The 16,537-nt window shown below is 40.6% G+C and overlaps 1 protein-coding gene across 4 annotated transcripts in view; it reads right to left on the bottom strand.

The window, feature by feature from the left end:
• The window catches only part of ints3 (integrator complex subunit 3), a 45,020-nt gene extending 31,886 nt beyond the window's left edge, over positions 1–13,134 (bottom strand). For 2 of the 4 annotated variants that reach the window (XM_080442856.1, XM_080442858.1), the window contains exons 1-8: positions 12,789–13,134; positions 6,635–6,718; positions 5,988–6,071; positions 5,692–5,805; positions 4,565–4,649; positions 3,195–3,261; positions 2,343–2,484; positions 95–224 (exon numbers count right to left, since the gene is read on the bottom strand). In XM_080442856.1, the coding sequence (XP_080298982.1) occupies positions 95–224; positions 2,343–2,484; positions 3,195–3,261; positions 4,565–4,649; positions 5,692–5,805; positions 5,988–6,071; positions 6,635–6,718; positions 12,789–12,878 (796 nt within the window). In that variant the 5' untranslated portion in view covers positions 12,879–13,134. Of the gene's footprint in view, positions 1–88; positions 225–2,342; positions 2,485–3,194; positions 3,262–4,564; positions 4,650–5,691; positions 5,806–5,987; positions 6,072–6,634; positions 6,719–12,788 lie in introns of all 4 variants that reach the window. The other 2 variants (XM_080442855.1, XM_080442857.1) reach the window with 1 other exon arrangement.
• Positions 13,135–16,537: the final 3,403 nt, after the last annotated feature.

The following is a 16,537-nucleotide window of genomic DNA, read 5'->3' on the forward strand; positions in this document are numbered from 1 at the left end:
AAATAAAGTCCTTTTGGTTTTAGAGCAGTTTCCCAACAGCGAGAAAGGGCGCGCACGCACGCACATGCACAAACACACACACACACACCAGTACCAGTGAACTGAGGTGAAAGGGCTTGTGGTTTATGTAGTAGGTCTTTCCACAGTAGTTCCATTTCTGGTATCCTGGCAACGATCTGCAGCAAACGAACCAAGTCTCTGCCAATGATGTAGCAGTCCATGAACTAGAGAGAGAAAATGATGGTTTATTAATAGCAATAATTCATATATGAGTCATGACTATGAATTCATATTGATATGATATGCATAATGTACATTTATACACAACAGTGGGTTGTGGTCAAGTAATTTGATTGGACAAGAGTGCTGATATGCAGTATAATCAAAGATGATGGATATCTGCAGTACCCTGTTATACTACCAGAGAGAGCCCACGAGTCACAAACAGACCACAACATATTGACAGTGAAAATCCTCTTCACTGTGGACTTTAAATATTCATGATCAATGACAATTAATCAGCAACTAATATTACATGACAGCCCTATGGCATACGTGGTTACCTTATCTTGTAGCAGACGGATATTAAAGTTGTCTAAAAATGTTCAGTACTTTTACTTCTACTCCACTACATCTCAAAAGCAAATATTGTACTTTTACTCCACTACAATTATTTGAAAACTTTAGTTACTAGTTACTTTGCAGAAACATATATTATATTATAAAACATACATTAACCACTTTAGCCCTAGTTTATACCTAGGCTATTTGAAAATAGCAGATCTACAAGCTCAACGCATCGCGACGCGTTGTGAGCTTGTAGATCTGCTATTTTCAAAATGTTAGTACTTTTACTTTTGGTACATACAAAAATAAATACATTTTGATACCAATACTTTTGTACTTTTACTCAAGTCAATTTTGAATTTCCGGACTTCTACTTGTAACAGAGTACTTCTCCATTGCAGTATTGATACTTTCACTTAAGTAAAACATTTCAGTACTTTTTCCACCACTGCTATTATCTGTCTAGATGATCCTGTAGTGTGAAGGGTTCAAAGATCCAATTGTAAACCACCTGACTTGCTCCCAGACCAATCGGGGGCCGCCCCGATAATTACTAAACATGTTTGATATTGATCTGGATGATGATATCACTGCTGTCCTAGCGGGACGACAGGAGCAGGAGCACAGCTGAGAGAAACAACTACAAGAAGACAGACGTGGTCCAGACCATAGCTGAGTGGGTAGAGAGACCGCCTGGGACACAGAAGGTTCCTGGTTCGCGTCCCGGCTCCGGTCTATAATGTTGAAGTGTCCTTGAGCAAGGCACAAGACACTTAACACCTAACTGCTCGCCAAGGCAGAGATCACATTTCACTGTAGATCCTAAATATACAGTGACAATTACCGCAAAAGGAGTAGGGACCAAATCATTATTATTAAAAGGCTCTATGCACAGCAGCCAATATATTAGAAAGAAATTGGGCCTCTTCCTTACTTCCTTCACAGGTCTTAACAATGATACCAATGAAGGCTCTGTTCCATTCTGTCTGGTCAGAGCGTGTGCACATATTCGTGCACAAGGTCATTAAAATAGCGTATGACCGGCTATCACATCAGCACTACAACACCGATCTCATGTTATCACATGGGGAAGCAGCAGCAGTAGCTGATGTAAATAATCAACGGAGACCGTTTAATTTGCAGCGGTGACTAACAGGATATGTCTGAGAGGACACGTTATAGAAGGCGTTCTTCCCATATTATCTACAAGCCTCAGCTGTCCAGCTTGCACCACCAGTTCTTTGAACCAGTCTCAGGTGCCAAAAGTCCACTTATTCACTTCCAACGTCTGTCTCCTTGTTGACTGAATTTCTCTGGTCTGGATAGTAGCGATCGGATCCTGATAATCAATATCAAACATGTTTGAAAATTGTCGGAACGTCCCCGATCATCCTGTGACCAACTCGGGAGGCTTACGATTGGATCTTTAAACCGCTCACACTAGACTAGATTATAATCATGCCCGAGATTCACTCCCGATATAGGCTGGGATACGGAACGCCCCTCAGATAGTCTGGAGGTTAGTTTCCGACCCAAAATCACCTCGATTATCTTTTAGTCTGAGACCAGCTTAAAAAGGTGCTTCAGGCCTAATTTATGCTCCGTCGCGTGATGGTGTCACACGCCGAGAATAGCCAAGCTCACAACGTGTCGCATCCGCGACACGTTGTGAGCTTGTAGGTCGGCTATTCTTGGACATAGTATGAATCAGGCTTCTCCCTCTCTTGTGGCACACAGACAGACAGATAGACAGACAGGTATTAAACATGTCTCACCCTCTCTCGTAGCAGTGTGATGCAGAAGTCCACCTCTCTCTGTCTCAGTGTTAATAACTGTGGCGTTCCGTGGTCCACGATTAGCCTGAGGTACGTGTAGACTGACATGGCTATGAGCATGGAGTTCTTCAACAGCCACTCTCTGACACACACACACAAACGGGATGAGTAACAATGTTCACAATAATGAGAATTATTATCAATATTTGTATTTATCCCGTTAACACATTGAATGCCAATCGCGTAGATCTACGCGAACCTATTTAAAGCTGCAGCGTGCCAGTCGCGTAGATCTACGCGAACCGCCGATTCGCGTTGAAAATTTTCCAGGTGCACTTTCGGAATTTTTTGATCCATTTCCGGTTCCGGTTTGATGACCGGAAACAGAATTATTTGGGTTCCGGTTTTGACGATCACGCCGGCTCCCATTCTAAAGCGCACACTGAAACTCAATTCTCTTCCTGTAGTTTTTTCTCCTCGCATATCACTGTTTAACGTAATCCGCTCTAACTACAATCATGGGGATCCGTTTGACATGCGGTTTTCACTGGGAGATACAGTGAGATGTCGCCGATGTAAACAGACCGTGTACGGCTCAATCTTAAGGATTTTAACAAGATCTATGGCGACATGAAAAAAACTAAAAAACAACAATAACACGTTGGCACTGGTGAGTACATTATGAGATTAACCTCTGGCGGTCAATGTGTTAATGTAGATGGTTTTTAGATGGTTCAGGAGACCAGCTAAACCCGTCTGACACATGTAGACAGCTGTTACTCGTTTAATATTATCTTGTAGTTAAAAAGCAAATGTACTTCATACATGGAAGGTTGCCGGTTTGAAACCTACTTCTGTTCAACCAGGATGTCCAGAACACCCTCAGCCAACCACAGGTTCTTATTGGAGATGTCTCCTCCTGGACACACACACGCGCACACACACACAAAAGTAAAAAGATACATAAGTATGAAAGAAACACAAGTAGCTTAACCCATTTAGACCTGAGGACGATTCTACAAATCGTCTCTGTCAGGTGGAAACCTCATATGTTCAAAACTGTTAATTTTCAGGAAAGTAGCAGATCAACAAGGTCAAAATGCATCGCTTCGTGCCGCGTTTCGAGCTTGTAGATCTGCTACTTTAGGTACTTTTGTGTGACGCTGTGGTGTGGCGTTAATTTACCAAAAAAACACAAAAGGTTAGAAAATGGAGATAAGAGGTTTCTGCCCGAAACAGCAACAAACACACTTATACACAAACAAACACATTTCTGAAAAACCTATGTTGCAATATACAGTATGTAGCTAAGATCTAAAATGACACGGATGCTTTCCAGGTCTAAAATGGTTGTGTTTTTAAGCCAGTGCATGAGATCTACGTTACTAGTACTATAGCATATAGCGCAGTGGTAGCTGCACGCATGCAACTATATTGCATGATCCTAGTTGATAATTATAAACATGTAAAACACAGATTTCATGGCGAACCTCCTAGTTATACCAACATTGACTTGTAAACACAGTTTTGTTGCCATTGTGGAGATTTACAGGCACGCAGCGTCTGTTGGGAACGAGCGAGAGGTAAAGAGAGGGAGAGAGTACACGTGAGAGAAAGGGGAAGAGAGAGCGAGAGACTGATATCTAGAGCAGGAGTCTTCAACAGGGGGTCCGGGGCCCCTAGGGGTTCCTCAGAGTTACTAAAACAAATCTTTGTGTGATTGGAACCTCTTTTTTTTTTTACATTAACCACTTGAACCCTAGTATCCCTATTCTGAGGGGAACATTAGCCGAAAATAGCCGATCTACAAGCACACCGTTGTGTGCTTGTAGATCGGCTATTTTCTGCAAAGAGGTTTGGGGTGGAGGGGGGGGAAAAAAAGAGTACAGAGCCAGCGGTCAGGTTTACTTAGTATTGAGGGTTTAAGTGATTAAAGGTCTGAAAATACAACATATTAATAGAAAAGATAAGTATAACAAAAAAGAACATGAATTTACACAACACTAAAGTTTATGAAATCTATCAAAAAGTGTAATCTGCAACATAATGTTATCCAATATGTAGTGGAGGTCCCTGCTTCATCTCTCTCTCAGCTAAGGGGTCTTTGGCCTGAAAAACGTTTAAGACCCCTGATCTAGAGAAAGACGTTGTTCTGGTGTGTGTGTGAGTGTGAGTGTGAGTGTGTGGGTGTGTGTGTGTGTGTGTGTGTGTGTGGCTCTAACCTGCTATTTGTTTCATTAGAGTCATCAGAACTCCATCAGCTCCAATCACACCGGTCTTTACTAGTTCTTTGACCAACCACACCATCTGCACACAGACAAGTAGAAAGACAGTCAGGTAGAGAGGCAGACAGGTAGCAAGACAGACAGGTAGTCAGACAGGAAGACAGACAAAGAGGAAGACAGACAGATGGAGAATGTATTAGATGAAGTAACTACATAACATTACAAGTATGTAACGAGCGCAGTTTCATAGTTTTTAACAGAAGACATTATCCAGGAGCAAAGATGGACCCTTACAAATGGCACGGGTCCATTTGATTCACAATTATCAAACATTTAGCCTGGAACGCCCTCAAAGACCCCTCACGTTTAGAAGCAGTGGTTTATCCGATTAACCCGCTGGTTTCTTAACCCATTAAAAACCGGGAACGCATCTGAGTAACCACTTAAACCATTATTTTATACTTTGGCTATTCAAAAATAGCAGATCTACAAGCTCAAATTGCGGCACTGAGTGTCGAACTATGAGCTTGTAGATCTGCTATTTATGAAAAATCGTGAAAATGTGTGCACATTTTTTAATTTATATATTTTTAGAGCAAACATTTTTTATTAAAATTTTTACTTCTGGGGGTCCCTGGAACAAAATATTTTTAGATGGGGGGCTCCACAGCCAAATACATATAATCTTCGGGGTCCTTGACATGAAAAAGTTTTGTACCAGGGACCCCCAAAAGTAAAGGTTTGAGTTAAAAATGTTGTTTCCAAAAATATATATATTCAAAGATTTGCACAAAATTTCATTTTGATATCTACTATTTTTGAATAGTAGAAAATTGCTGAAAATCTAAAATGACACAGATGCGTTCCCGGTCTTAGGCATCATCAGGATACTCTTCAAACTGGCAGCATTATCCAAATTATATATAGTGGTGGTAAATATCGATCAATATGGGAAAACAATAGTGATGTTTTTTTGGGTCATATCGCCCAGCCTAAATACATCCATTAATCTATAATACATCCATCCATAATCCATCTATCATCCATCCATCCATGCATCTATAATCCATCTATCATCCATCCATCCATGCATCTATAATGCATCTATCATCCATCCATCCTACCTGTGTTCTGGGTACATCTTGTAGTTTCAGATATTTCTCCATCATGATCTGGTTGAGTTTCACCAGAATCACGCTCATCCCATCTCTACTGAGCAGGGCCAGGTCTCTGTAACACTACACACACACACACACACACACACACACACACACACACACACACACACACACACACACACACACACACCTTTAGTGTGGGTTTTAACGCAGTGCACAGCTGTGAGACAGTAGTTAATGTATGTGTGTGTGTGTGTGTGTGTGTGTGTGTGTGTGTGTGTGTGTGTGTGTGTGTGTCTTACCCTCTGTGCTTGCGTGGGTTCTGTCAGGATCAAAAAGAATAAACCCAAACACACCTCCTCGTGGTTCTGTGAACCCTTACACACCTAGAGAGAGGAGAGGAGAGACCAAGCATTATTTAAAAATGTCTTAGATAACAGAGTACACAACACTTGTATTACTACTAATACCACTACACTTGTTACTACTACTACTACTACTACTACTACACTATTATTACTAGCTTTAATACTACTACTGCTATTACAATTACTTCTAGTAATATAACTATTACTACTACAACAACAGTACTTTGCCGGGTGGAAACCTTGTATGTCCAAAACCAAAACAGTTGTTTTTCTTAAAACATTTTTTAAATAGTGAAAATAGCAGATCAACAAGCTCACAACGCATCGCAAAATTATTTTGTGCGACACTCTTGTATGATGAAGTAGGGCATTAAAAAGTTGGGGCTATTCTCAGTGTGTGACCACCATAAATTAGGCTTAAGACACCTTTAGGCTGGACTCAGACTAAAAAGATAAATCGAGGTGATTTTGGGTCGGAATGAAACCTCCAGAGTATCGGAGGGGCGTTCCGTACCCCAACATAAAAAGTTGAAACATGGAGATATGAGGTTTCTGCCCGACAGCAACGGTGAGTAACTTACGTTGGCAGTGAGTGCGTCGTTGGCCTCTCGTTCTGAAAGCCCATTGGTCAACGACTGGACGATGGCAAAGCACCTCTCCAATCGCTATACAGGAGAGAGGAAACACGCTCATTAGAATGCAGGTAGAGTAAGTGATTTCCTTTGGTTAAAATAAGTGTTAAATAGCTCTATATTCTGATAGTACTCATTGCTAATCATTGCTATTATAGAGTGTTTGTTCAGTAACGGGAGTCTTCATGTCTCTCCAGCTCTTTATTAAACAGAAAATGCTTTTTCAGGTCAGGATACAAATTGTATCCAGTCAGGATAGAGAACTCAGTCAGGATACTGATTAAACAAGTGAAATTGGAAGTGGTGACACAAAGAAATTAGCTGAACAAAATTGGAACTGGAACACTGTAAAGCTGATAAATGGGTACTCTCTTCTGATTGGCTGAAATGTTGTCACCTACAGTACCTGAAAATGTAGAGCCCCTGTTACTGAACAAACACTCTATAGCAGAATATGGTGCTTTAACATTTTAACCAAGAAATATCACTTACCATACCTTTAATGAACATTCAATACATGCATACATACAAGAATTCAATCAATTGAACATGATCTCACGTAAAAATGCCGGATTTAGCTAGCAGCTCATTTCCACCCGTAGTCCCACATATAAATTCATCATACATTTTTCATCATCATCATAGTCTCGTGTAGCCAGACAACTATTCCACAATCTCCGAATGCTATATAGAGTCTGGAACTACAACTCCCGAAATCCGATTGAGGAAACTGGCACTTCCGTTCACGAAAATATATTTTAAAATATCTTTACATTTTCTTTTTTAATTTCCATTTCTACTAAGCAGCAAGCTAAATATACTTAAGGGGATATTTCACTTTCAAAAAAACTTTTGGTCATTTTATCATCTACTCAGGCTTTTGTGAGCCCCCCAGACAGTTTTTAAGTTGCTCGATTCAGTATTTATACATTTGATATTCATTTTATCAGACACGCCCCCTTCCTATACAAACCCATTGTAACTTCAAACTCCATTTTAACCATGTTAGATTCATCAAAAACACCCGTCCTTGGTTCTGGTGACTCACCCTGCCCCCCTAATACGCGAGGGGGCCGTGTTTTTTCAATTACATTTTTCATTTATTTTAAATATTTTTGGGGGAAATTTAAAAAAAATAAATACAATAAAAAATAAATAAAAATAAAATGAAAAAAATAATCGGCCCCCTCACGCATTAGGAGGGCAGGGTGAGTCACCAGAACCAAGGACGGTGTTTTTGACGAATCTAACATGGTTAAAATGGAGTTTGAAGTTACAATGGGTTTGTATAGGAAGGGGGCGTGTCTGATAAAATGAATATCAAATAAATACTGAATCGAGCAACTTAAAAACTGTCTGGGGGGCTCACAAAGGCCTGAGTAGATGATAAAATGACCAAAAGTTTTTTTGAAAGTGAAATATACCTTTAAATGATTTTGATTTATAGTTGGATATATTTGCGCGACTGTAAAGACGAAACGGAAGTGGGGAGGAAGCTTCACATCCGGTTTATATTCTAATCATGATCAGAGCTTCCGAGTCCCAGACTGTATGACCGGAAACATTAGAAAATTGTGGGAGGCAACAGTCTGGCCACGCGAGTCTATCATCATCATGACAAAAACAGGAAATGCAAAATACAACTGCGTACAAATACATTTAAAAATACCAAACCTAATTTAAGCCTAACTAACAACCTGAGGCCAATTCTACAAATCGTCTGTCAGGTGGAAACCTCCATGTCCAAAACTGTTACTTTTCAAGAAAGTAGCAGATCAACAAGCCGGGGCCCACAGGTGGGCAGTGAGGGTATTGCAAGTGGGCCCAACGAAGTCTAAAAGGGGGAAAACTCTAAGCCCAACACCTAAACCTGACCTCTAAGTCTAAATGTCTATTTTTAAACAGTAAAACAACCATTTATCTCTTGAGGACCAGTGAAATGGTCTTCACAACATCTAATTGCACACGCACACGCACGCACACACACACACACACACACACAGCTTACTGAAGAAGAACTCGCACCAAAAGAGACAACAAGCAACAAAATGAGCGCCGGCCATTCATTTCCAATGGGTACCGGCTAAACTGAGCTACAGTACAGTACGCCGGTGGTTCTCAAACTTTTTCGTGCCAAGGACCCCCCCAAATTGATATGTATGTGGCCGCGGACCCCCACCTGAAGATGTGTCGTGCCAGGGACCCCCAGAAGTAAAGATGTGTGTTTCCAAAATAGCAGATCTACAAGCTCATAGCGCGGCACTCGGTGCCACGCTATGAGCTTGTAATCTGCTAGAAGAACTAAAATGGGAAGAACTAAAATGACCTCCTCCCACACTGTATGCTTTGATGTGAACTGAATCGATACAGTGCAACAGTCTGCTCCATTTCTCGCCCATCAGAAACTGTTTTTGGTTGTTGAACTAAATCAGTGCTTAAGACCTTAACCCGTTAAGACCGTGAACGCATCTGTGTGTCATTTTAAGATGTCTTTGAGCTATTCAAAGATAGCAAATATACAAGCTCATAGCGTGGCACCGAGTGCCGCGCTATGAGATTGTAGATCTGCTATTTTTTTGAAGAAATCATGAAAAATAAATGTGTGCAAATCTTTGAACACATATATACATTTTTAACTCAAATCTTTGCTTCTGGGGGTCCCTAGCCTGGGCAGCATATCTTTTCGGGTCTATGATCCGGTCGGGAGCGGAAGTAACTCTACGTCACCAGGCACGTCATCCGCGTCATCAAGCGGCCGGATGGGCAGAGCCGGAAAGACTTCACCCTGACTCACCCCAAAATAGGTCCGTCCTAATAAAATCCTTGATGCGGCGTAGTTTAGCTTATTTTTTAAATATAAATGTGTATATGCACTTTCCGGAGACTATTTAGCGTCTGTATTATCCCACGGGGAAATTCTATTCCATTTAAATAGGGATTGGGGAACCAAAACAAAGCGGCACCGCAAAACCGGATGGGTAAAATCCGGAAAGATTTTTTTTTTCTTTTTTCTTTTTTCAGTAGGCGTGGCCTAAACCGGATCATATGGGTCTTTAGTAACGCATACCAGGCTTTCCTCCGAGGTGGAAAGACTGGTGACGCGAGGTTAGGGGGTCCCTGGAACAAAATATTTTCAAATGGGGGTCTGCGGCCAAATACATATAATTTTGGGAGGTCCTTGACGTGAAAAAGTTTGAGCACCACTGATATCATAGCAACATAGGTTTAAAAAAAAAAATGGTTTAGAAGACATTTGTAGAATCCCCCAGAAGCAAGGGTTTGAGTTAAAAATGTTTGATTTGAAAAGAATATATATTCAAAGATTTTCACGATAAAAAAAAAAAGAGCAGCTCTACCAGCTTAGATCTGCTATTTTTGAATAGCCAAAGACATCTAAAAATGACACATGTGTTCCCGGTCTTAATGGGTTAATGAGACAGAAGAACCACAATGCCACTCTGTTCATAATGAATATAAACATGCTGATGACAGCGCTTCTCAAAGATGTTCATGGCCATGGACCCCCCATCTGAAAACATTTAGTGCCAGGGACCCCCATAAGAGAAGTGGTGTAAATGCAGTCAAAAATGATTCCACATTGTTAAAAAAAAACTCTTCCTAGATGTCTTGAGCTTGTGGATCAGCTATTTTCAAACAGCCAAAAGTATCAAACAGGGTTCGTTGAACTGATTTCGATGCTATATTTACTTTTTTTTTTTTCATATTCCAGGACCACTGAGGGGCGGGGGGGGGCTTTTTACTCAAGCAACATTTTGAACACAGGCCTTTTACTTGCAACAGAGCATTTTTAATATTGTGGTATCGATATTTTTACTTAAGTAAAAACATTTGAGTACTTCTGGTACTTTTTCCCACCACTGAACCAAAACAATGACAGTTGACATGTGAAGGATGCGCGCAGACTGCGCATGCGCCACACACAGTCACACACTCACTGTGTGCGACCGACCCATGTTGTTTACGTAGTGCTAGCATGCTAATGCTAGCCAGTGTCACTTCATCAACAGTCTCAAAATAAACAAACCTCGCACGTAAAACAAGCAACACAAAACCCAGCGGTTGTGTGCGTGCATAACGTCGTGCGCGTTAGCTTTTAGCTATTAGCCACCGTGCTACCGACCCTCATATAGTCCTATACCGTGCTAGCTAGCATGCTAGCGTGGCTAACCCTACTACGGGAGATAAGGATAATATGGGGTTCTCTTTTGTTTTGATTAGTGTGTGTGTGTGTGTGTGTGTGTGTGTGTGTGTGTGTGTGTACAACAGGCTCTATGCACAGCAGCCATGTTGGAAATAAATTGGGGGCCTCTTCCTTACTTCCTTCACACACAGTTAATTTACCAATTATACTAATAATATTTAGGCTCTGTTCCATTTAGTGTCTACAGCACAGTGCTTCTCAAAACCTTTTAATTGAAAGGACCAGCTCTGAGAGTGTACAAATGGAACCAAAAGGGTCCATTTGGTTCCATTTGTACACTCTCAAAGTTACACAGCCGTAAGGGTCCATTTGGAACCCCCTTAAGCAGTGGTGGAAGAAGTACTCAGATATTTTACTTATGTAAAAGTATCAATACCACAATATTTAAAAAAATACTGTTACAAGTAAAAGGCCTGTGTTCAAAATGTTACTTGAGCAAAAGTACAAAAGTATTGGCATCAACATATACTTGAAAATAGCAGATCTACAAGCTCACAACACGTTGCGAGCTTGTAGATCAGCTATTTTCAAATATGAAATAGGGCTGAAGTGGTTAATGTATGTGTTATAATAAAATTATTTATATCTGCAAAGTAACTCAAGTTTTCAAATAATTGTAGTGGAGTAAAAGTACAGTTCAGTAATACTCCAGTTAAGTAAAAAATACCTAGCAGAGTGTTTCCAGTGAGCCAACATGCACAATATCAGCACCCTGACTCTGTTATGACCTGATCAGAAGTTGTGTGTTACTCAGTGAAATGAGAATAGTGAAAACAATACTATTACAATACAAATACAAACTAATACAAAGTCAACATCACTTCTATTGTTCATTTATTTTGCTTTGAGAAGGTTAACCCCCCAAAAAGCAGGCAGTGGATATGGTGTATTAAACTAAAGGATACAGGATAGGTGGGCACTATAGGGATATCTGGGCACCTCGATGTAAAATTGGCTATTTTGGGGGGGAAAATATTCTCAAGTAATGTAAAGTATACATGATGTGAACATGCATGGTACATCATTATCTGACTTAATTGTATCATTCAACTTCTTGTTTATGCCCAAAATATAAAAAAAGATATACAGGTTTTGTAGCAATTGTAGAAATATTAGAAAGCGTGTTAAACATGTTCTAATCATGTATACTTTACTTTACTATTTTTCAACATTTTGGACAAAATAGTCAATTTCACATCGAGGTGCCCAGATGTCCCTGTAAGTGCCCACCTATCAGTGGGTTGTTTGCAGGGTGTTTCTTCAGGCCGTCAGAAACAGCTTCCACAGAGGAAACCCTCCATTTAGATCAGTGGTTCTCAACCAGTGGTCCGGGGACCACCAGTGGTCCAAAAGGGAGTTCCAGGGGGCAGGGTGTCCCCAGCTAAATGATGGATAGTTAGGAACCAAATTTGGACCCTTATGGGTCTGTAACTCAGAGTGTACAAAAGGAACCAAATGGACCCTTATGGGTCTGTAACTCAGACTGTACAAATGGAACCAAATGGACCCTTATGGGTCTGTAACTCAGAGAGTGTACAAATGGAACCTTATGGGTCTGTATTAACTCAGAGTGTACAAATGGAACCACATTTGTACACTCTCAGAGTTACATTAAGATTGCTCTTACAATGTAAATTGGGGTCCCAGAGATAGAAATGCCATTAAATGGGGGTCCCGTAGCCTAATGCATGTCAAACTGGGGGGTCCTTGAAATTAAAATGGTTGAAAATCACTGCTAAAGCCGTAAAAAAAAATCTTCTCTTATGGGGGGTCCTTGGCATATATTTTCAAATGGGGGGTCCGCAGGCTAATAAGTGTCAATTTAGGGGGTCCTTGGACATGAAAAAGGGTTGAATACCACTGATTTAGATCTCTACGTACCTCCTCCATCTCGTCCTTGGCGTCCAGCGGGGTGCTCAGCAGCAGCCGGCCCGCGGGACGGCCGGCCTTGCTGGCCGGGGAAGGATCCATGTCGTCCGGCCTCAGCAGAGCCCGGCTCCTCGGTCTCTGGCTCTCTGCAACCGCGGGCTCCGGTTCTTTTATTTCTCTGTTATTGTGCTTCTTGTCGGTCCGCGTGGCGGGCTGTTCGTGTTACGAATGTAGTATTATTATTTTTAAAAATTAATTGTTTGTGTTTTTTTTTAATGTAGTTATTTTTTAATTTAAATGGTTTTGTTTTGTGTGGTTTTTAAAACTTGTTGCGGCGCTGCGCTCCTCCCCGTGGCTCTGCGCGATGCTGACTGAAACACTTCCGCGAGGAAGCGGAAGTGTTGCTCCTGCCGTCCCATAGCCCAGGGGAACGGTCCCATAGCCCAAGACTTGATCGGGGGGGCTTGTCACGCTGTGATTGGCCGGATGGTCGTCAGGGGCGTTTCTGGACTGCCCCAAGTTCAAGGGGGTGGTTTTAAAGTTAGGGTAAGTGATTTTCTTTGGTTAAAATAAGTGTATTCTGATAGTACTCGTTGCTGCAGTGTTTGTTCAGTAACAGAAGTCTCCATGGCCTTGTCATATTGAACCGAAAATTCATTTTCAGGTCAGGTTACCAATTTTATCCAATCAGGCTAGAGAACTCAGTCAGGATACATACAGATTAAACAAGTGAAACAAGTGAGACACAAATAAATGAGCAGACAAAATTGTAACTGGAACACTATAAAAAAAATTAAGCTGATAACTGGGCACTCTCTACTCATTGGCTGAATTTTTGCAACAGTTTGTGGCTGGGGTAATAAAATAAACATAAACACAATTAGTTCTATGAGCTCTTGTTTTATTGGATCTTGTTTATTTGATTGTCCTATTTGTCTCATCTGTTTAAGAAAGTAGGTAGCTGATATATTGCACTTTTTACCTCAGCGCTAGGTATACTCTTAGTTGCTTGTTTTAGAAGAGAATGCACTTATGACTTCTGGTGATTAGTAGTTTTCTTCCCTACCTATGTTGAATGCACTTATTGTAAGTCGCTTTGGATAAAAGCGTCTGCTAAATGACTATAATGTAATGTAATGTAATAATACAATTGCAGCCACACAGCTGTAGATTGTGAGGTTGTTGTAAGTTGTGGTAGTTACTTTAGCGTAGTTTATTTCACATAACCAATAAAATACGTGTTAGCTCAATACCATTTACAGTACAGGCCTAATAACGATTGGGGAAGGGAAAACAATAACAAAGTAATGTGCAAGACAAGAGCGGCCAAAACAACTCAAAGGGGAATATCAGATGACCCTGCTATGTGTCCTTCAATACGAACACAACAAATAAAGCATAAGTAACAACAACAATAATACCTCAACATTATGTAACACAATGATAATACAAGTAAGACGCGCGAACGCTGGAAGCGAACGCAGCTCGAAAATATTGTGTATTTACGGACTTGTAATCCATGTTATTTCACTGTGATGGGGGATGGGGAGTGTGTGTGTGTGTGTGTGTGTGTGTGTGTGTGTGTGTGTGTGTGTGTGTGTGTGTGTGTGTGTGTGTGTGTGTGTGTGTGTGTGTGTGTGTGTGTGTGTGTGTGTGTGTGTGTGTGTGTGTGTGGTGTTGCATTTAAATCAGAGCATTGTCTAAATTCCTGCACTCTGGCGCCCTCTACATAGGTAGTGCATGCACACAGACAGACATACAGACAGACACACAACCTGAGCAGGGTTACATAGTAAGCTCCACTTGGTCGGAGGCGCGGAGAAACAAATTGCTAAGCTGTTTAAAAAAAAAATCAACACTGCATCCAGGGACTTTACCTGCTGTGAGCGTCCATGTCTCAGCCCCACGCAGAAGAACAGATTTTAATATTTCAAAAACAAGCAAGACAGGAAGTGGGTCTCCTTCATTGATTAGTATAATGAAACACTCTAATGACCCCAACAAGAGGAAGTGACACACATAGGCCTACACATACACACACACTAGATCACAACATCATTATAAACACATCAACATAATTAAGCTGAATACACTTTATTTACCACACAATCTACACACATGAAAATAAGTCAACAGAATATTGGTTATTTACAACATTACAGCAACATAGATGACATCACCAGGGGATGGAGTGTACATATTATTTGAATGAGTACAAGTTCATACATGAAATTAAGATGTTATTTATGGAGTGAGATAAAACACACACACACACACACACACACACACACACAGTTATATTTATCATGACAACATAATAAATAATAAAACAACATATTTTATATGTGAAAAGCACTAAGGTTCTAACCTGACTCTGCCAAATGGAAGAAGCTTGCGTCACATTCGTTTCACAGGCTACCGCCCCCATCTGGCGGATTCCTGCTATGCAATAAACATTTGGTTCTCAATTTATTCTGCTTGGAGCCACACCCATTTCATCTGACACACTTGCACGCACACGCACAGCCATGTCATTTTTAGACATTTTCCAACCACTAAAGCCCTATATACCTCTTGCACAATATGGGGGGAAAAGACACACAATAGGGATGCCAGGTTGAAGGTGCTTAAAAGGATCCCTGGCTAATAATCCTCATATGCTTTAATACATTATAATTGCCCTCTGTAACTGAAATTACAATTTAAAAACACCTTAAATATTTTATTTATTTCAGAAATAGTTCATCTTTCACTCAATAGGGACAACTCCCGTCGTACTGTAAGTTGATGATGTCATTTGTCCATGACCATGTGTGGGCCAGCCCTATGGAATGTGGTTATAAAAAGTATTTAAAATATTGCTTTGATGCTCATATTAACCGTAGGAAGTGTCAAGTTGTTTTTTATTAGCACATGCATTCAATACATTCTATAGGGTTGGACTACACATGGACATTATGACATCATCAACTTGCGACGGGAGCGGTCCCTATTGAGTGAACTATTTCTAAAATAAATACAATATTTAAGGTGGTTTTAATTTACATTTTTTGTTATATAGGGCAATTATAATGTATTTTAAACATTTTGAACACTGTTATTACTGTGTTTCGCAATGATGTTACACGTGACAGTTATCTATGTTAAACGTAGAGGATAATATACTATGTACAGTATGATAAGTTGTAGTGATATGACATTGAGGACATGTAGGCAGACTTCTGATTTTGTGCAACATGTTTAAAATGTTGGACTAGCTCACGTCCCCGCTGTGATCTTTTGGCGTCCCACCAAGGGGGCCTGGACCCCGGGTTGGGAAACACTGTGCTACATTATAAACACTGCACTGTAGCGGACTCACGTGGCTAAAACAGCACGACGCAGAAGCTCAAATCAGAGCCTTCACTGTGAGCAACCTCGCTGCATGATGTCAAACATGGAGGAAAAAGTCAATCTCGGTGCAAAGGAATCGAAACACACTGATTAAAACCAGTGGTAATTTCGTCGACTAAAACTATGACGAGCGATGTTCGTCAACTACCTTTTTTCACTGACGAAAATGAAATAAAACCTAAGCTATGATGACTAAAACTATGACTAAATATAATGACAATTTCGTCAACAAATAAAAACTAGACTAAAATGTTATGGAGGGAATAGTGGAGAAGAGATCCAGTAGAACTAAAAGACAAGTCATTTTATGTTTGGTTGCGCTCGGGTGTTGCGCTCTGAAAATAGCCGATCTACAAGCTCACAACGCG

This window comes from Gymnoscopelus braueri (genome assembly GCF_963280865.1).
Source record: "Gymnoscopelus braueri genome assembly, chromosome: 11".
NCBI lineage: Eukaryota > Metazoa > Chordata > Actinopteri > Myctophiformes > Myctophidae > Gymnoscopelus > Gymnoscopelus braueri.